The sequence below is a fragment of the Ictidomys tridecemlineatus genome, chromosome 16 (genome assembly GCF_052094955.1).
Source record: "Ictidomys tridecemlineatus isolate mIctTri1 chromosome 16, mIctTri1.hap1, whole genome shotgun sequence".
In the NCBI taxonomy this organism is placed as follows: Eukaryota; Metazoa; Chordata; class Mammalia; order Rodentia; family Sciuridae; genus Ictidomys; species Ictidomys tridecemlineatus.
Window position 1 is genome coordinate 5,729,059 of NC_135492.1, and position 22,141 is coordinate 5,751,199.

General features: G+C 33.7%; 2 protein-coding genes across 2 annotated transcripts in view; one reads left to right on the top strand and one right to left on the bottom strand.

Annotated features, from left to right (window-relative positions):
* Window positions 1–564: 564 nt before the first annotated feature.
* LOC144371424 (TATA box-binding protein-associated factor RNA polymerase I subunit A-like) overlaps window positions 565–22,141 on the top strand; it is a 46,548-nt gene continuing 24,971 nt past the window's right edge. Inside the window, exon 1 of the mRNA XM_078033744.1 lies at window positions 565–791. Coding sequence (XP_077889870.1) covers window positions 748–791 — 44 coding nt within the window. The 5' untranslated portion in view covers window positions 565–747. The remainder of the gene's footprint in view (window positions 792–22,141) is intronic.
* Window positions 4,846–21,877, bottom strand: LOC144371379 (transport and Golgi organization protein 1 homolog). The gene is made up of 20 exons (XM_078033718.1): window positions 21,731–21,877; window positions 20,722–20,810; window positions 20,408–20,485; window positions 20,210–20,320; window positions 18,917–18,988; window positions 18,633–18,737; window positions 17,867–17,989; window positions 17,664–17,769; window positions 16,586–16,641; window positions 16,407–16,497; window positions 16,097–16,253; window positions 11,248–11,349; window positions 10,338–10,398; window positions 10,187–10,222; window positions 10,042–10,109; window positions 9,822–9,922; window positions 9,503–9,640; window positions 8,459–8,535; window positions 6,692–6,854; window positions 4,846–5,674 (listed from the first exon to the last, which is right to left on the bottom strand). Exons 2-20 carry the CDS (start codon window positions 20,749–20,751, stop codon window positions 5,355–5,357), a joined length of 1,995 nt encoding a protein of 664 aa, XP_077889844.1. The 5' UTR covers window positions 20,752–20,810; window positions 21,731–21,877; the 3' UTR covers window positions 4,846–5,354.

A 22,141-nucleotide genomic window follows, 5' to 3' on the forward strand; every position in this document is an offset into this window, starting at 1 on the left:
GAGAATTAGCAGTTGCATTATCTAGTTGTGTAATAATGTGGTTAAATATTATTTGATAGGGAAGTTTTTCTCATAATACAGAGTTAAGGAAGCAGGTTCCCTAATAATTACCTTAAGTCCTTTTAGGAACCTAATGATTACTTTCTAACAGTTAAAGAATTATTTTTTTTTCTTTCAATAAGATGCATTGGGTAAAAAGATACTATAACTGGCAGTTAGTTTGTAAGAATATGGAAAGGACAATCTGGGCGTGGTTTCAGGAGGGAGAGAAATGATATAAGGTAGAATTTTTTTTAAAGGAACTCTTAAATTTCTATTCTATCTAATACAGGTGCTTATTGAAACCATTTCTATAGGTACTGCTGATACTTAAGTAACTTCTGTTTTTCTTGTGGTATTTAATATTTTATATTCTTTGGTAGTTTATGATTCTACCTGTGTACATAACTTACATTCTTGCTATACATTTTTGTTGTACTTTGTAGAATTAAATGATATGGAGAAATGTCACTCAGACATGCTAGTACCAGAGCTTGGAGTGACAGCCACAGTGAGTTATCAACAGTTTTGTCATCAGACTGTTTGACACATGTTACTTTGTAAAATCATAGGCTTCTGGTGACACATAAGAAATGTGTGGTCTCTGGCTTATGTTGTTTGTTTTAATTCCTTAGGTGCAGCTATCTTCTTTGAATTCAAACACTACAAGCCTAAAAAAGGTTTACCAGCATCAAGTGTTTTGCTTTCATGGAGATGGATGAGATTAAACCTGGGCCAACTGTAATAGAACTGTAAGTGATATACATATAGGATTCATACTGTTCTAATGGTTACTAGTTCATGTTTCTTCTTAGTCCCTCTTATCGAGAATGTAACATTGGAGTAGATCAATCATCAAAGTATTTTAAACAATGATCTTTCTATTGTGGTTACAGATACAAGAAACCCACTGACTTTAAAAGAAAGAAATTGCAGTTATTGACCAAGAAACCACTTTATCTTCATCTACATCAAACTTTGCACAAGGAATGATTCTGACATGAGTAATGTGGAATTTCTGTGAATTTTACCACTCAGTAGAAACCATCATAGCTCTGTGTAGCATATTCATCCTTCAGGAGGCAGGAAGTGAACCGTATCTATAGGCCAGTGAGTCCATTGCAAAGCTGTACCACAGAACTAAAGTTCAGCACCTCATTGTTATGACTCCTTTGGATACAGATTTATTGTAGATTTTGAAACTTGTTTTTACTTTTCTATTAATTGTGCAATTAATAGTCTGTTTCCTAATTTACCACTGTTCCTACCCTGCTTCCTGGAACAATATTGCTGTGGTAGGTATGCTCATCTTCAAACTTAATACAGCAATAAGAATGTGCTAGAGTTTACACATTTGCTCACTTTTGCTCCAATATGGTCTTTTGATTTGAATTAACTTCAAACTTTTGAATTGAAGTGGGTAGGATAGTACCAGATTGCTTTGAAAGGAAATTGGATCAGTTATGGTCTGTCTTTTAGGCTGTTCCTTAGAGCTGGCCTAAATTCACCCTCATCTGATAGTTCTACTTAGAAATAGTGTGCCTTGATCAGATCAATATCTTATATGGGAGTGTTCCCCAGATTGTAGCTGTGATTTTTTTCCAGATGACCAGATTGTTTTTCTGAAAGTGAGCATATTTTTAGTCATGTTGATTAGTTGTTCTATATCACATTGCTATTGTTTCTATGGTTAACATTAAATGATTCTAGGGTTAACATTAAAACTATCTCTCTCAGAATAATTACAAATTTTTGAGTGGGTTTACATCGTCTAAATAATGTCATCTAAAAATAATTGAGTCAGATGCTAATGAGATACTGCAGGAACAACTGCTGTTTTTCTGACAACTGATTGTGAAACCTTAAAACCTGCATACCTTGTCTTTATAAAGTGATGAGTATGCAAAATCTGGAAAGATATTCTATTTTTTTAATATAGGTAGATACGACTGCCATTTATTTCCTATTTAGATATATTGACATTCATATGAAAATATGCAGGTTATTAGCCTATTATAATTTCACTATTTACATTACTTTTAACTTGATGAGACATAAATAAAACTGTCATAGTACACAAGGTGGATATTTGATACACAGAAAATAAAGATTTGTGAGGAGCTTTTTTGTGGGTTACATGTAGAACCCATGTATTTTAATATTCACTATTTTAAATGAACAATGCATGAAGGGAATGCAATACTTGGCCTATTTTTAAACTAGTGTAAACCCTAATCATACCATCAATTTGCTTTTTAAAAGGAATAACAGTTATTTTAGCCCTTGCACTTCAAGAGATCTAGTCTTTAATTTTTCAGTTGTCTGTTAGGTCAGTTTTGTTTACTAGATGAATGTTAATAAAACTATATGAGCCTGAAAGAATTCTCAACCAAATTTAGTCTTTTCTTTCATCTGGATTGGGTTAATTTCACAAGTGCAAAAATAGTTCAGTATACAGTAGTTCTAGGAAATGAAGAATTTGCCTTAATAAAATGTTCACTCAACCGAAACTCTGAGTAGTCAAAATTTCCAGACTGTAAACTCCTCAAGAGAAGGGCCTCATCTTCTCCATGTCATGTAAACTTTCCAAGGTGCTTGGCAGCACTCTACTCTGTACCCTGTGGAATGCTCAGTACCTTTTTGTTTGATGTTACTGATGTTTGATGTTGCTCCCTTAAAATCTACTATTAAAATGTAGCAAAACTGATACATTGTTCTTTCTGTTTTCTCATACTATAAAATATGTATATCAAAGTGATAATTTAAAAAAAATAAACTTTTTTTGGTTGTAGATGGACACAGTACCTTTATATTTATATGTGGTGCTGAGGATCAAACCCAGTGCCTCACATGCAACCCCAGCCCCTCAAAGTGATAATTTATATGAAGAAACATTTAGCATCCTTCACATAAGAATGCTTTTTTTTTTTAACCTCGATTTATTTATGTGGTGCTGAGGATTAAACCCAAGGCCTTGCCTGTGCTAGGCAAGTACTCTACCACTGAGCCACAACCCCAGATGCCACCAAAGAATGGGGTTATATGGAAAAAAAGAGGATGCTTTATATGAATGTCTTTCATCAGCATTAAACAAACTTAAATTAAACATTGTCGTCAGCTTAGCTTTAATTCAGACCTGATTGACCAACCCCCCCCCAAAAAAGGTGATTTTATCTTGAAGCAGTTAACACAAAGCAATCTGTATCTCACAAATTAGTTGTTTAAATTTACTTTCTAGTGTGGGAGGGGATGAGTCACTGGACAATAATTACAACTATAGCAGTAATACTTTCAGGTTGAAACACTACTGCTTCACAAATGAAATGATTTTAGTAACTAAACTGAAACACAATTTCCTGGAGAGGACTTCTAAAACTTTTGAGATACAAAAGTATAATTGAATCAGGGGACAGTATTCTCTACACAACCTGTATATTGGCAGATACCTTGGGCTTTGCTACAGAAGTGGTACAATCAGATGGATGTAAGGAGAGGCAACTATGGGTGGGTTCAGAACTGCTCAGATAAACTACGTAGAATGCATTATAACTTACTAATAGAATAAATACAAAAAAGGCTTTAGAGGGAAAACTACTGTTGCTTTGAATAAAATAATAAATCTGCCTTTCCTTGAAAATCTATCTTCCTAGCTGACATCACCTTTATTTAAATGCTATTTTAAAATTAGAAGTTTTAGTAACTTCAGCATTGCCTTGTGTCCTGTAGAGGTTGAAAGATACATTCAAAATTGGTGTTTGTGACTTAAATTTTATTTTACATGGTTAAAAATGGCATAAGCTATTATATGGTTTTCCTCTTACACACACAGCTGCTGCTTCTAATATTAAATGGAAGTTATGTAGATTGAATTCTTCCTAAAGGACTCAAATTCTTTTTATTCTGAGTTATCTTCAGTAGTTTAGAGATTTTGTTTCACACTGAAGCTTTTGCCCCTATTTTGAGAATACTTAGGGGACATAAAAAGAACAATGATATGTTATGTTCTAGGTTTCAACAATCCTATTACTTTCTAGAATTTAAAAGAATGGAAGAATATGGTCTAGCAGTAAAAAAAAGTACTAGGCTTTTATAATTTTATTTAAATCTTAAACCTCTTAAAATGTACTGTTAAAATTGCCGTAATTAATATTACAGTTCTGGAGAGCTAGTTCTTAGAAACATTGTTTTAAAGACAGTAGTTACAGATTCAGGATTTGCTTTAATTGATTTTTAAATAAAATATATTTGAGTATCTATCAAAAAAAGAATTTAATTCAGCCCATATTTGCTGATTATAGACATTATAAGTTTATGAGTTTCATTCATTCTTAGAGGATTATACTTTTCTAATTTTTTTTATCATATTCCTTGAAAATCAGTGGCAAGGTATGGGAAAGAGAAGAGTGTGTTATGTACATTTTTAAAAAGAAATTTCCTTATTTTATAGACACAACATACCACCTTATATTTTACTGTTATAATGCAATAATGGCAAAAGCAGTAGAACTTCAGGTCAAACAACTCTTGCTACTAATGTAAACTCATTCTCAGAAAACCATTCTCACATAGACAGTGGTTAGAAAAAAGTACATGAATGTGCTACAAAAATAGAGCCACAAGACTTCTCACAAGTAAAAGAAATCCTCTGTAGAAGTCCACAGTTGACCAAGGTCCAGCCTCCTTAACAGTGAGCAACAGGGAATATGCTGCCAAGTCACCATCTTCAGTTCTGAGAGTGAGTTTACATGCTTCCCCAATGGCACAAAGTCTCATGACGATCCAATGAATCAACAGACACTTGGGAAATATTAATAAACAATTTTTTATGAACTATTACAACAAAGAACTTCAGCAAGAAGGAAAATGAAGTTTATGATCTTTGAGTAAACATTTTTAGCGTAACAGTCTCTGCGACCAGATATTTAAAGAGAAAAAAATCAAGCTTATAAAACACCATTTCTCTGTTATCAACTGGAATACACTAAAAATAGGATAATGGAAATACATGTTTTAAAGCATTTCCACAAGAAATGTCCATAATTATGACATTCTAAATCATTTAGCAATTGTATATGCTACATTAACTAAAACAAAGATATTCCTTATTGCACATTTTAAAATTGGAAGAATACTCTAGCTTAAGTGGGGATATTTAGGGGGAAAATATTTTGGCTCAAAATGTATACTGCGCCAAGGCAGCTTTATTCTAAAAACATAAACCTTTTAAAATAAACTTTTATATTTTGAAGCCAATAATCCTTTAACTCGATGAATAGTTCATAGTCCATTTTCTGACTAAGTGTCAGAGGTTAATTTTACAGGCCCTGTTTTAAGGCCTGTGAACATCCCTCACTACTCTGAGAATCAGGTGTAGGTGGAGCTTCATCTTTAAAGCCTGAAGGCATTAAGTCTTTTGCAGCAGGTGGTGGCCCATAGTCTTGGGGACCATGAGTTGGAGGTGGTAATGGGGCACCAGAAATGAAGTACTCTCTTGGGCCAAATGAGCCTAAAGGTCTAAATGGTGCTGGTGCAGGTCCTGGAAAAAAATCACGAGGGTCAAAAGGCAAATCCCGTTTTCCAGGTGAAACACCTGGTGCATATTCTCTGAAGCCTATTGGTGGACGAATACCAGGACCTGGAAAATAAAAAGGAAGTTTTGTAAATACCCAGAAATTTCTGAACTAGGGTGATTTCAAGTATGTTGATATTATAGTCTTTAATTTCTCTCAAGCTTAGAACATCAACTGGTGAACATCCTGACTTGCCAGATGAGGCAAACTGAAATGGAACAAGTTTAGGTTATAGACTTTGGCCAACCAGCCATGAAGCAACATATTAAGGATTTAAATATGGCTCTACCTAGCTCCAGGCTTGTCGTTTTTCTTTCCCTACTATATAATTGCAGAATTATTTCTATCTCACAAGAGCTCCATTTATATTTGGAAGTACTATATTACCATGAAAAGATGATAGATTATGAAATAAGAACTTTACTACATCAAAGAAATTTTGATAAAAGGAAATCCCACTATTTATTACTCTATCCATTAAAAATTCATGAAGTATTTCAGCATGGACTTTACACATGCCATCAGAATCAAGGTGCAGGCCCTTCAGGAAAAGGCCTTCCACAGCCACCTAATTAAATCAGCAACATTTATTAGGTCACTGTTAAATTCTCCTCTTTAACACTTCCCTCTGACTTTTCTCAAGGTAAGGAGGGTTTGACTTTTCCTTTTCTATATTCTATAACCTACTGCTTATGCTTCCATTATGGGTGATTACAAACTTTATGTTGTAGAATTTTCATATCTGTGACAAAATTTTAAGTTATGGCATGCATCTCATCCACCTTTCCATCTATTGCAGTGCATATCAACAGATTTTCAACAAACATCTGCAGAAGTAATATTTTTGGCTTTTCTGTATATAGCCCCTTATCCTTGTCTATGAGAGATAGCTATTGCCTATCTCAGTATAAGATTATGTAGTGTCCCATATGACCCAGAATACTGGAGGAAAAGTTAAAATGTACTCAGCTTTATCCTTTCATTGTTAAGACCTGAGATAGCAACCAATTGTTTTAGCAAGCAATAGAAGTGGAAGATGAATGTGATTTATAAGTCAATCACTACTATTCAGATCATCATACCAAATGGTGGAGGAATTGGCCGAGGCCCAAAAGGCCCACCGAGCTGAAGTGGCAGTCCATACCGAATGGGAGGTGGTGGAGGCCATCCCATTGGGGGTCCCATGGGGGGGCCCATGAAGGGTACCCCTGAGAAAGGAGGGGGCCCTTTCATAGCCATATGCACCTGCAATTTGAGATTTGAAAGAAGTTAAAAGTTTTAAAATTCCTATATATTAAAACAAAGTACCAACACCGATAAAAGCTAAAACCCAAAACAGGCACCTGTCCAGAGAACACCATCAGTGCAACAAAACTCTACCCACCCCTCCTGTGTATTCCCACTGACAGCTTACAGAAGTTGGAAGGATGCCACAAGAGGGACCAGTTTGTTACTGATTATATCTGCACAGGAAAGGGAAAGGCAAGAGGACTGGCAGAGGTTGTTAACAGAGGTGATTTCTGACCAGTATGTCATGCTGTATTCACTACAATCTATTTCAAAGGGACTCCCCCCTCCCCATCACTTCCCTTTCATCACAATAGCTCATTACTTCCATATTAAGAATGAACAGAATAAAATGAAAAATCCATTCTCTACCCATGTAATAATAGCTACTATTCAGAGTATCTTCGGTAAGTCTTTCATATATTATTCAACCTCTGAGATCTTTAAGTAGACTGTCTTGTTTTAAATAAGAGGGAACAAAAGCAAATGGAATATCATAATTTGTTGAAGGCCACACTGCATATTAAAGAAACTCAATCCCAGGTTTGCCTCCAAGCCATGCTTTTCCCACCTCTATTCCTCTCTAACAATGGGTCTTTGCTCTCATTTAAATCTTCTACTACAAAGGGGTTTGGGGTCTTATCTAAGCTGCCCTTAGATTTCTCCAGAGATGTATATTCCTAGAATATATATACACTGGAACTTGAGAAGTATTTTCCATCACAGTGCTATATACACAAATTAGGAAGAAAAGGCTTTAATATTTACTTTCATTTACTGTACACCATTTGAGATATTGATTTATCATTTCCTATGAGTAGTGGGTTTGAAACTAAACAATTAAAAATTTATTTTATTATAGAGCTGCAGAAGACCTACCAGATATAATAACAACACAGTTACAAGAGAATACACTTATGTGAACAAATGAGACCATTGCTTGGGACTGGCTCAAGAGGTCATTTCAGATTATCATTGTTTCACTGAAACAGTATTTCACTTTCAGAAAATCTGATACCAATCTAATTCAAATCACTCAAAATAGGGTTTGCACAAATGGAGGAATTCTTAAATAACATTCTTCCAAACAAAAATAAAAATGATGAATTATATAATTTATAATGAATTTACTTTGCCTTAGAAGATTCAACACAAAACACCATATAAAGTTAGAGTGATAACTTTTTACATTCTGTAGTTCATTATAGCTGTACACACTTAAGCAACATTCCCAAGTTAAGGAGAAAAGTAAGCTCAATATTGCATGCAGTTTAAAGCAAACAAGATCAGTGTCATGCTCTGAATATCCTTCCCAGAAATGCACAGAATAAAACCCAATTCAGTTCTCAACCTCTAAGTACTTACTCCAACTGGATGCTCAGTCAAAGAAGTAATGGTGGAGACTGAGGGGGTCTCAGGTTCTTGGGGAACAGTTTGCTTTTTAAAAAACAAATGGGATAGTACAAATAGAACACAAAGAAGGATAAAGCAAAGAGAAAGTACTGTAGGAAAGCTACATGTTCCTGCATGACCACATGATTCACAGTAACTACAGAACTTACCTTGCCCTCATTCGTCACCTTAGCTGGAGAAGAACTTCTGGAGCTGCTGTTCATGTGAGCTGGACCACATCCTGGGTCTGTTAGAGATCAAAGAATGGATTCAGACTTATTCTAACATGAAAAGAATAAAAATCCTCCATCCACAATTACAGATTCTTTGAAATTACTTGGTCCTTTACCAGAGGCAACGGGTTTCCCAGATGCCTCAGAAGACCAGTACGAGGTAAAGGTCCATCCATTGACCCTTGGTAAAGAAAGATCAGAGCCCTTGTATGTATTTTTCAGAAGAAATAAACCACTGGTGGACAGGTCAGGGTTCAACAATAACTGGAAAGCAACATTAAAAATGGGTTGCCCAGGGGTTGGGGTCATAGCTCAGTTGTAGAGTGTTTGCCTAGCATGTGTGAGGCACTGGGTTTGATTCTCAGCACACATTTAAAAAATAAATAAAGATATCATGTCCATCTACAATTAAAAATATTTTTTTTTAAAAAATGGGTTGCCCAATACGTAAATCACAATTTATGAAGAGACTTAAGTAAAATAAAGAACTGCCTTGGGTTGATAGAACAGCAGATTAATAAGTACTGGTCCTAAACTTTAAGCTATAGACTTGAAGTATGTGTAGGCTGTTTTTTCTTTAGTCTGTATAACCTGACTTCCAATCTTACCAAGACTACAGTCCTATTTAGAATTGGAAATAAGACTCAGTATTTCATGTTGGAAATATGTATGCTACATAAAGTTTAAGGCTACTTTTATAATATTTTGGAAAGGAACACCATAGAGATTTAATTTAAAGATAAAGGTTTACACTTCACAGTGTAAAATTTAAAAGAAAAAAACAATACAGGGACCTCCAGGAAAAAAAATGTTTTCTATTCTAGAACAGATTTTACAGAAAACATTCACTAAGATAACGTAAGAAATTATCTTCTATGTATTGTACAGGCCCAAATTCTATGTTTTTATTAGAATATTCAAAAGGGAAAAAAAAACAAAACCTTGAAGCAGTTTACTATAAAGCAACATGTGAATGCTCACCAAATCCGTTTCTGGGCATATCTTTTCGATTAAGAGTAGCAGAAGGAGGTCTTCCAGCTGGCTCTGCTGTCAGTGGAGGGGAACATTCTCTACCACTCACGGGGGATGGACCAAAAGAGCCATTATGGTTCAGTGGACCTAAAGACAAAAATGCCGTGTTACTACTTTAAGGTAGCCTTCTCCCTGACACCATCCCTCACCTCCTGCTTTAGCAAATCATTCAGATTATTTCATAACCATTACACACAGAAATAAAAAGTAATTTACATACATTCTGCACCAAGAAATAAAATAGCTCCTTTTACAAAGTGCCCCCTACCTCTCAGAGGAGGATTTTGTAAATTTGGTCTTCCCGGCATAGGTTTTACAATCATGGGTTCATCTTGCTGCATTGCCATCTTTTGGGTCATTTCCAATAGTCTTGAATATTGAGAAAGAATGGGCTGAATTATGAAACAGCAATCTATTCCTTCATAGATAATATCTAGCATATCCTTAAAACACTATAAAACATATAGTAAGATACCAAAATCACATACTTCTGTCTCAAATTAGCAGCTTCTCTTTTCTCTTCAGCTATAGCTCTTTCTGCAGAACGAGATTTGAGCTATTAAAGAGAAAATATTCAAATTCAGTTGCGGTAGGCTATGCACAAAATAAAGAAAAGGGGGAAAAAAATCTTACCCAATTATCATGAGCTTTCTTCTCCTGCACAGCAATCTGAAAAAGACAACACATTAAAAAAATATGTTTTTAGGGACTCATTATAATAGCCTATAATTCTCTGTATTAGATACAAAGAATTCTGCAACTACAGGACAGTATTAATTACTACCTGGTTTTTAAATGAGTGCTCGGTTTTCTGTAGTTCTTCTTCCAGTTCTTCAATTCTCCGCCTAAGAATTACAACAATTGAATAACATTTGAAAAATTCTGACCATTTTCCCTTTATTCCATCAGCTATACTTTTAAAGACTTTATCATACATAAGAAAAATATTTCTATAGTTATATGAATCCAGTGTGATCAAAACTAATACTACAGACCAGGTGCAATGCCACATGCCAGTAATCCCAATGATTGGGAAGCTGAGGCAGGAGGATCACAAGTTCGAGGTCAGTCTCAGCAATTAAGTGGGAACCTATGCAACTGAGACCCTGTCTCAAGGGAAAAAAAAGGTCTAAGGATGTAGCTTAGTAGTAAAGCACCAAAAATAAATAAATAAATAAAATAAAAACCTAATACTAATAACTTCTTTATCATTTAATTGCTAAAGATTCTGAATGATAAATTATAATTTCTGTAACTGTTCATCAGTGTGTTCTCAAGTAATTCTGCTAGAAATATCTTCCTCCTTAAAACATTTTTTATTTTTTTCAAATTATATCCATAGAAGATTTCCAAGGTCTATCAAATGCCACACTTTTGTGGGTCTTGATACATCACACAGCAAACTGATTTCTTAAAGAATTACTACAACAATCAAAACCCCCAGAATTGTTTGCATTGACCAAGTTCCCTATGGTCTTTCCCATTGGGTGTAAGTAAATTTTTTGTTAACATTTTTCATTTGTAAAGTTGAAATTTATTTTTTCTCCTGTGTGAATTGAATGTATTCATATCCTCTCGTTATTTATACTTCCATGCTATTTTCTTCTATCTACATAATGTAAAAAAAAGATTAAAAAAGAAAGCTAACACTAGATCATTAGACATTGACACCCTCCTTTAGAAACTGAACTCACTTGTAATTTTTAACTTCCTGTACAGCGGAAACCACCGTTTCATCTGCAGCTGACAGCCACTGCTCTTTTTCTAGTCTCTCATATTCTTCGTGGCTTAGTTTCCTAAAATAAAGCCAGTTATCATATCAAAAGTTTCTCTTTGTAAATATCACTTCCCACAATTCTATAAAATGCTTAGGCACATAAAATAGAAATTCAAACCTGCAATTTCGTAAATCAAACTCTGGCAAATCACTTACATTTTCTAACTTCTCCTCTTAATTCTCTACTTACCAGTAAATAAAATAAATGTGAAAACAACATGTGCCCCAAGGGCAAGTATCTTGTGTGTAAGATAATAAAAACTCACTTTACTTCAATGTGGAAGATCAGGACTGATCAACCTAACATAATTAAACATATTAGGATAAAGCAGAGGATAATTCTTTTCTCGTTTCTGCCATGGGTAGGACACTAAGTATATCTTTGTCATGGAGGAACTCTTTTCTCAATCCAAGACTGGTACCATAATAAAGATATAGTCAGTCAAAGAAAAAATCTTCTAGAATATGTCTTTTTAGCTATGCAATTAACGACAGAACATTTTTCACACTTTAGATATCTATTTCAAAAGAATTGCAATTAAGCAAAAAGACAAATCTGAGTTTTGATAATGTCTGAAAAGAAGCCAAACTGACCCACGATCAGAGTATTATCTACTGACAAGTTTTAACTCTGATCATGAAACTCAAGATGTTCATCTACTGAGACAAAGGTAGCCACATTTAATGATTTAAAAAATACTATTTTCTGTTATCCTTTTATTACTTTAGCCATAGTTCCAATTCAAAAGATAATTAAATTAAAACTTAATTTTCCATAAATCAGAAGAACTATAGTAAAAAAGGATTATTGATACCAAATAGAAAAAGGGGATTATTATATTCTTATATAGCTTCTCATTTAATTCTTCAGCAAGTATTTTATGAGTGGCTATAATATACTAGTTACCTTGTAAGATGCTAAAGAATAAAAGAGCTCACTGTTTCAGGTATAAATGACACCTAAAGGAATATAATAATTTTCCCCACTGGCTTAAGAAGGAATATGGAGAAAACTGAATCTTGAAGGACAGAGAGAATTTTGTTTCCAATTATCAAAGAGTTAGTCTGAGAGCACTAAGAACAATCAAAACATCTTTATAAGAATATAAAATTGTGTTTGAAAGGATCCAAGCTAAAAAGGCAGTGAAGATATATGTATGTGGCCAAGATCCATTAGAAAAAGGAATCTCAGAATTACAAGTAAGGCTGGCACTTTAAGGTACTTTTCTCCTAGGTTTACCCACATATTGAAGATAACACAAAGATATAATGAGTCTGAACTAAGCCTTCATCAAATTCCTGGGCTTAGAGGAAAAAACAAGTGTTTGGGGCTACAAATAAAGGGACCCTTAATAAAAGCCCTAGCCTTTGAGTTTAGATTAGAAAGTACTGCACACTTAAGTGATGAACAGGCAAAAAATCCAAAAGGAACAATACTGAAACATTGAAAAGACAAGTCATTTTTGAATTATATTAATTGCTGACTAAGTTTAAAGTGACAGACAATCTTACTCAAGTAACCTCAACACTTTTCTATAAAAATATAACTTCATCTTAGTCCTCAAATTTCATCTATAATTATCACAACAATGTTAGCCAATCAAAACTGATCAGGCACTCCATAAGACAAAATTCTGTGAGAAAAAAATCCCACAGAAAAGGAAACCACCTAATGGGGTTATCCGCACATGTTTTAAAATCACTGTGCTTTATATACTCAAAAAAGTAAAGTCAAGATTATGAATTTCAGGTCTGGGAATATAGTTTAGTTGGTAGAGTGCTGCCTTGCATGCACAATGCTCTGAGTTCAAACCCCAGCACCACAAAAGAGGAAAAAAAAAGATTATGAATTTTGTCAAAGGATTAGAAACTATAAAACCAAGAAATAGTTGAGTGTGGTGACCTACCTACAATCGAAGATACTCAGGAGGCAGAGGCAGAATGATGAGATTAAAGATAGCTTGGAAAGCAGTAAGACACTAGTCCCTTATGAGAAAGAGCAAGGAGTCTGGGGAGGTAGCTCAATAGTAGAGCACATGGCTCAAGGTCCTGGGTTTGAGCTGTAGTACTGAAATAGGACTGGGGTTGTGGCTCAGTGGTGAAGCACGTGCCCCACATGTGTGGGGCACTAGGATCAGTCCTCAACACCACATAAAATAAATAAAATATTGTGTCGGGCTGGGGATGTGGCTCAAGCGGTAGTGCGCTCGCCTGGCATGTGTGCAGCCCGGGTTCAATCCTCAGGACCACATACAAACAAAGATGTTGTGTCCGCTAAAAACTAAAAAATAAATATTAAAATTCTCTCTTTCTCTCTCTCTTAAAAAAATTCTATAAAAAATAAAATAAAATATTATGTCCATCTACAACTAAAATAATATTTTAAACCCTGAACTTTTTAAAATCCTAAACTCAATGAATGATTTTAGCAGCAGATTTGGGAAGTAAAATAAATCCTAGCGCTTTTAATACAGGTCAGAAGAAAATATCCAGAAGAAGTAAATCCAGAATGTAGGAGGCAGGGGAAATCAAATTCTAATATGCATTATTATAATCAGAAGAGAGAATGAGGTAAAATCAACATTTAAAAAAAGACTCAAGAAATATTTAATGGTCCCAAACAACATAACTGCAAGAGGAAAAAGTGGGTGGGGTGGGGAAAACTACACCTAGGCACTTCCCAATAAAACTGTTAAAAAAACAGAGAAATGACTACAGGAACTAGGGGAGGGATAAGACCAAACAACAATGATAATGGACTCCTTAAAGAAAAAATTTAGAACAGATGGTAATTAATTGGATATTTTTAAATTGCTAAAAATAGTAACAGTCAAAATTCAGTAGCCAAAAGAGAGATCCTTTAAAAATGGAAACTGGTTTTAACTCTAATCATGAAGTTCATGTCAACCTAATACAGATTATAAAGGTAGCAATATTTAGTGGATAAAATACTATTCTGTTTATCCTTGTACTACTTTGATACACTAATCAAATCTATCATTAAAGGACAATGTTCAAATAGAATGAAAATAATTTCAAATATGAAACCAACAGTGTAAAATGCAGAACTACAGAAACTTTAAATATGTGTATAAATTGAATGAATGTCTTATGGAGTTCACAGTATATGAAGTACTAACATACAATGCCACAACAGTTATCTGATTCGGGAGCTACTTAAAGCCCATAAAAAAATAATAAACCTATTAATCTATGTCAGGTTTTTATTAAATCCAGAATATATACCAAGGCCTTTAAATTATGAGAAGATGAATAAAATTATAATTATAATTATATAATTACAATTATATAATTATAATTCCATTATAATTTATGATTACATCAAGCTTATACAGGGGATGAGGAAAATAATTAAAAATATTTAAACTATTAAAAAGATACAAGGAAGAAAAAAAGAACAGGTCATCAAATAGAAAGCAAATTCTTCATAAACCACAGGCACATATTGACATGGACAGACATATTTTAGAAAGTCCACTCAAGCAGCTATAGAGAAAATTACTAAGAATTTGAAATAAATTATATAAAAATATAAATAATGGAGAATGAAGACAGATGACCTAGGTTAGAAACAGAAAAGATGACACAGGCATGAATTAACATAGTACCTGGGGATGAGTAAAAAGAGTACAAACCACAGATGATGACTGAATGAATTTTGTAGGAGTTGAGGAAAATAGTGCTATAATTTAACTGCATTACAAAGAAAATTAATTGCCATTTAGGTCATTCATATTACTAGTAGGGACAGAGAAAACAAGTGTTCTCTTAAATAAAAAGTGATAAAATGAGAAATGTTTCTTTGAAACAGGCCAGGCATTTAGAACTGGCCTGAACAAAAATTTGAGATTCTAAAAAGGTCGCTTGGAGATCACAGAATTTTAGAAAAGTTAATGGAAAGGTTTCAATATTTAATGCATTAATTAGGCAACAGATGTCAAAATACCTAAAAATAGTTAGGTCTATAAGAAGGTCTGTCTTTGCTTTAACAAGATATATATATATATATATATGCCAAAGAGTAAAATCAGGTGCAAACAAACAAAATCTGACACAAAAAACCTATTTTTAGAGAATTCAAGTATTTTTGTGGATTAAAAACTTCAAATGAACTTTCAAAAAATAACTAGCTCCACACTGAGAAGATTAATATATAAATATATACTACAAACAAGTACTTCTGTAATCATAACTCCTAAGGTCCTTGCCACAGTTCAATTTTTAGTGTGAGCATCTGAGATATTCAAGTCCAAAACTTGTACCATCAATAAGTAAATATTATTCCTTTTTGAAGTTTTTATTCTACTAAAACATGTCATTCCAAATCACTCAGTATTTTTAAAGGTCCAGAGTTAGAGATAAAAGTTCAAAACATTAGAATTACATAACTGATCACAATGAAAGGTAATTAAAATAAATAGTGGGATCATAGAAAGGGCCTAGATCTTTTGAGAGGTATTTCCACATCAGTGACTGTTAATACCAGTTTACCACTTCCTGCCTTCATATGAATTTGACAATTGATTACGATGTCCTCACAGCCTTAGTTTATGGTTCCAACTACCTCAGGACTCTTAAGACTGACGATGGAAAGAAAAATGCAGCTTATAGGAAACAAAACACAAAGGAAAAAAGACAAATCTCTACTTATTACAACTAGAAAAAATTGTAAATAATCTTAAGAAAAGATAAAATTATCTGTTAGTTCACACAGTGATAACAATAACAAACAATGAAAATCTTACTTTTGTAGTGCCATCTCATTTTGCTGGTAGAGTTCATTTAAAATCTCCACTTTCTGCCTAAGAGTTTTGCATTCCTCTTCCAGTTCAGCTTTAGAAGACTGTAGTGAATTGCAGTCACTTTCTAATTTCTTTATTTGGTCTGTAAAGGATAAAACAGCTTATCTCTATATGTGTACAAGGACTTAAGAACTTGTTTGAGGGAGTAGTGCCAAGAAAAGTAAGAAGCATGAAAGCAAGAAGCCATTTTTTATCTTTCCAATAAAATTTTAAGTCTTTTCAACATGGCAATTTCTTCTCAACAAGAACCCACCTTCTAGATTACATATTGTGGGCATCAAGGCGCTTTGCTTAAGTTGTAAAAATTTTAGATCCTCTTCAACTACTGATATTGTAGTTTGTGTCTAAAAATTGCAAAAAAGAGAGGTATTCTTAAAAGTGAGGCACAGGAAGAATTCACAGGCACTATGGGACTCTTACAAAGAACTATACCCGAGAGACATCCATCATCTGCTTAATTTGATCTTTGATCTTCTCGTTCCGATCACCTAAAAAACAAAAGACTTTTAGCTTTTCCTTTCCTTACTTTTAACTCTATATTCTCCTAACTTCCCCAAACTAAAGAATGATTGTGTTCAAACACCGGAAGAAAAGAAATCAATTAAATAATTAAACTGATTAGACTAATGACTTTTAAGAGAATTGCAAGCTTAGATTTAAAAAAAAAGAAGAAAGAGGTGAATTTCAGACTGGGGTTGTGGCTCAGTGGTAGAGTACTCACCTAGCATGTGTGAGGCACTGAGTTTGATCCTCAGCATAAAAATAAATAAAAGTACTGTGTCTGTTTTTTTTTTAAAAAAAGGTGAATTTCTAGTTTGCACAACTAAAATGTTATCTATGTTATTCTTGTAAGATAAAAGCTTTTCTTCTCTCTCAGATCTATCTTCATCTGGGCAAGTAAGTGTCTTGTTTAGAAAGATTCAATCCTCTATTTTCTCCCTGAATCTACTACCAGGTGTGGTTTGAAATACTTGCTATGTAAGCAATATCCAACTTGGGAGAAAACATCTGGAAATATTTTCCTCATCAGTAAACACTGTTACACTCCCTCTCTAGCTTTCTGATAGTCTCTAGCCTCTGTTCTCACAGCCTTAGTTTATGGTTCCAACTACCTCCGGACTCTTAAGACTGACTGTGGACTTAAAACCACAGAGCCATAGAGATGATGAGTATCAAAATCAAGTATCATCTGCATAAGTTAAGAAATAAATTTCTCTTACTGTACAATGTTCAATACTTAGAGGTATAGGATGTGACTATTGTAGCTGCAGTGTACTTACTAGTTTTCAATGGGATAAAAAAAGTCAAGTGTTCTTCACATGCCTATTGCTACATTATACCCCAGCAACCCACCTCTGCCAATGCAACAGACATATCTATAGATCCAGTGATATGTGTCTACAACCCTGAAGCTTAAGAAGAAATTCAGCCAGCTGAAAAGTAGCATCTGTATACTTAATTAAAGACAGGAAAGCAAAAAAGGATTCAACCTCCCTGAGACTGATCTTACCTGCTAACTCTCCATTGGTTAATTCATCTGACTCATCTCGACTTTGATCCTCAGATTCAGATTCACATTGTAACCGATTCAACTGTGTGATGTAATTAGTTAGAGCCTAGAAAAGAAGCAAAAGGTTGGAAGACTCTCGATTTTAATTCAAAGATTTCAGGAGAATTCATGAGATGAAACATGTATTTGGAGTATAAACTTACATTAATAGTATCAACTTTAAGACTAAGCGTTACTTGTAAATCTTTCTGTGACTTCTCAAATGATTTCATTTGTTCACTGAGCTCAGCGTGTGATGTACTCCAGTCTTTCACTTCCTGCTGCAACTGAAAAGTCAAAACACATGAATTCCTATGGGTTAGGGAGGGGTTTCTGCACTGGATACATCAGGACTACAAGACTTAGACAAAGAAATACAGAGCCATACTCCTCGGTGGCCTCCCTCAATCGAGGAGGTTGAGACCTTGGTTAAGGAAGAGGGCAGAGTGGCCTCAACTCTCACAGCTGCAGTAAGAACATCAGAGCTATCAGGAAGTTGACCCTGTTTATTGCATTCCCCAGAAAATTGCTGCCAATTCAAATAATTTACCTCCAGCAGGAATGGCTGGGCACATATGACTGTCTCCTAAATTTAGATTCCTTATCATGTAATCTTCCCTTGGCCGGTGAATCAGTAACTACTCAAAAGAGGATCATAAAATACTTAATTTTCTGGTTTAAAAAGTTTCTTTGAGGCTATGCAAGTTAATAACTGATTGACATTTGATAAGAAAAGCAATAATCCAAAAATCCAAAACAGATGGAGACCATATATATGCACTCAATTTGGGGAGCATTGTTTAAACTTTGCATATCTAGAAAAGGTCCTACATGAATATTCCTTACCTCAGAAACAGATCCAAAAAAGATACAAGATAATGATATTCACTTCTCTAGTTTACATTATGTATGACATCAAATTTTATTTACCTGCTCTTTCTTCTTCTTAAGCATGGTATTTTCTTTCTGAAGCTGACAGCATTCCAACTTCACCTTCTCTTCACGAAGCTTAGCTTCATTAAGGACAATGTGAAGCTAATGCAAAACACTACAGTTAGTGAATTAATTCCAAAGAAAAAACAAAGTTATACTTTCCCAAACCACAAATCATACAGTTCTCATTTTTTGCACATTTTAGCACACCTCAAATTTTTCGTCTGCAACAAAACTAAGATATAGTATTAATATCCGTTAGCAAGAGTTGGCAGCTTTACCTCTGAAAGTTCAGAAGTATTCACTGAAATGACATCTTTAAGCTTCTCTATAGTTTTCTTATTTTCCATTATCTGCCAGGTAAAAACAGAACACAAAATATGCATTAGGATTTCAGTAGAAATACTGATATATATATGTGTGTGTGTGTACACACACTATATATACTAAAAAGATAAACACAACAAAATTTTTGTCAAGCCATCCCATTACATTTCAGGTAAATGCAGGGGATCCAGCTTTGGACTAAGCAAAAAATCAAGAACTGAAAGAGATGAGGGAAAATGAAGTCATAAATATTTCATGACATCCACAACCTTACTGTTTATGAGATAACCAGAAAAAAAATGTCAAAGTATAGAAAATCATAATGCAATAAGTAAATAAAATGTTTTAAAGCACAGAAAATTAACTAATTAATTACTGTTTCAAGTAAACCAGTTCAAATTAGTAATTTTTTTCTAGTGATAGAGAAAAAAATTTCCCAAGATCATTTTTAAAATTTTCTTATCTGAAGTAAAAAATGATAAAATTTAAGGAAGAATAGACTAATCTCACATACAGAAGAAATCCAAAAAATTTATAAATATACCCGCTCCTTAAGGAAGTAGATATAACTCTGCAATCTTTGTTTGCAATGCCTGGGATTGAATCCTGGGCCTCATGTATGCTAGGCAAGTGCTCTACCATGAGCTGCATCCTGAGCTTGTAACTCTTCATACTTTAACTGTGGGCTGTGCATGGTAACTTCCAAAGAATACAATATGAAAAGGATTGGAAAGAATTTTTACAGTGGAGAAATCTGATAAATACTACCTCAGCTAGGTGATCAAGCTTACTTGGGGGTAGGATATTTCAGAACACACTCTCTACTATCTTTTGCAACTTTTATGTAATTATAGAAACTTATAGAAATTGAAAATGAAACATGAATTGAAAATGAAATAAATTTTTTTTAAGTACAGAAAATTGATTAATTCATTACTCTTTCAAGTAAAAAGTAAACAAATACTGTTCAACTGGACAATAGTTTTTTAGTTATTCTGCATGTTTCCAAGGGCAGAGCAAAGCAATATGAAAATTATCCAAGGTTGAGAATAAAAATATTTCCTAGGCCCATAAAAATAATTTGTTGTATCAGTACTTAAAAGTTCCACAAAATGGGCAGAAATGGGTTCAACTTCCTTGGCTCCTAATCTTACTTTAGTTAACAGCTAGACTAAGTTTAACTTAACCAATTTTACAAAATATTTCAAAAGCCAAATTGCAGTAACACTTAGCAGCAAAACTCTTACCAAGTCCTGATTCTTAGCTTTCTGTTCTTTCTCAGATTCTAACATAACATGAAGACTTTTAGCTCTCTCATCCAGAAGTTCATTAGCTTTTTCAAGAAGCTTCATTTTATCCTGGAAAAAATAGGTGTCAAGATTACTCACTCATTACATTTACTTTTGAGTTTAGAATGTAATTTCCCCCAAAGAAGGGATTTTTACCTTGTATTTAGTTGTTTCATCAGAAAGAATCATTTTTTGTTTCATGGTTTCTTGAACCTGTTTCTTTGATTCCTTCACCTATGCAAATAAAGCATTCAGAATTAAGATACACAAATTATAGTGCTACTATACAAGTTACTTCCAGACAAGTGACCCTTTCCTGAAGAAAGCAGTACTTAATACGTGACTGCTTAGAATTTGGATGATTTGTAGGAAATAATGAAAAAAATTTTAAAATACGATTTTTAAATTAAAACAGGTAGAAATGATTCAAGCTAGAACCAAGGGAGAAAGAAACAAAAAAATAATTATACCTTCTGTTCATAATTTGACAATTTCTGCATTAGTTCTTCATTTTCTTTTATGAAATTGTTCACCTTTTTGGAAATTTGCTGTTCATTGACTAAAAGGGGGAAATATACAAGATTATTACAATCACTAAATGAAATTCAATTATTCAATCTACTAAAAGCAAAGACATGTTATATGGTACTATGAGGAAATACTTCTTAGCATAGCTATTATGCTTTTAAAAAGCAATCTATGCTTATTAGCAATAAGAGTATAAAAATTACTAAAATTTAAGAAAAATATAAGAACAATGATATTTTGCTGGGTGCAATGGTACACACCTGTAATCCCAGTGGCTCAGGAGGCTGAGCTAGAAGGATCCCAAGTTCAAAGCCAGCCTCAGCAAGAGCGAGACACTAAGCAACTAAGTGAGACTTGGTCTCTAAATATAGGAGGTTGGGGATGTGGCTCAGTAGCGTGCCCCAGAGTTCAATCCCAGGTACCCCTCCCATCCAAAATGATATTTCAATTTAAGCTTATTTCACAGATGGGAAATACAGTAAAGTGTTGTAGCTTGATATTCCTCCCTTCTCAAAACACTTTCTTTTCAGAAAATGGAATCATTTAATTCTTTGCAAAGAAAAACAGAAATGAAAACATACTGATTCACATTACCATTCTTTAAATTATCTACTCAATTACTTAATGCATGATTAAATCATTAGCATAGAAATACTCTTCAAATGTAATACATCTGCATTATATCAATATTCAAAGTTAATCTGCCCCAAATTAAAACTTATCATCTCCCTATCCACAATTTGTTCCTCCTCTTTATCTCCTATCTCAGAGTTGGAACCATCATCATCTACTCTATTATCCATGCTAGCAACCTAGGAACAGTAAAATTTTCAGGAGGTAAAAAAGATAATAGAAATTAAAAGTCACTGTATCTACTTCTAACATACATAAAACACACATCAAACACCAATACAAAGGGTTATTACAAGTTTAAGAGACCTAAAAATTTACCTTGATATACTCTATCTTTTACCTAGAAGAGAGAAAAAAGATTAAATTTAATATCAAACATCTGCTCAATAGAAACAGCATTCCTAAAACAACAATCAGAATCATAACCAAGTGAGAATTTAATAACATTCTGGTTCAGGATAATAATTTATAGGATTAAAAATAAGTAAAGGTTAACAAGCCTTTTAAATTTAATTGGTAGTGATATTTCATAAATAGCCTCTGACATAAAAACACTAAGATATGCACCTTATTTCACAGTAAATATGTGTGTGTGTATGTGTGTGTGTGTGTGTGTGTGTGTGTACTCAAAATCATTTACTTGACAATTCTAAATAACCAGGATAAAGTCTAGAAACAATGACTATTCAAAAGATATGCCACTTTCACTCACCAGAAAACATCTTAGAA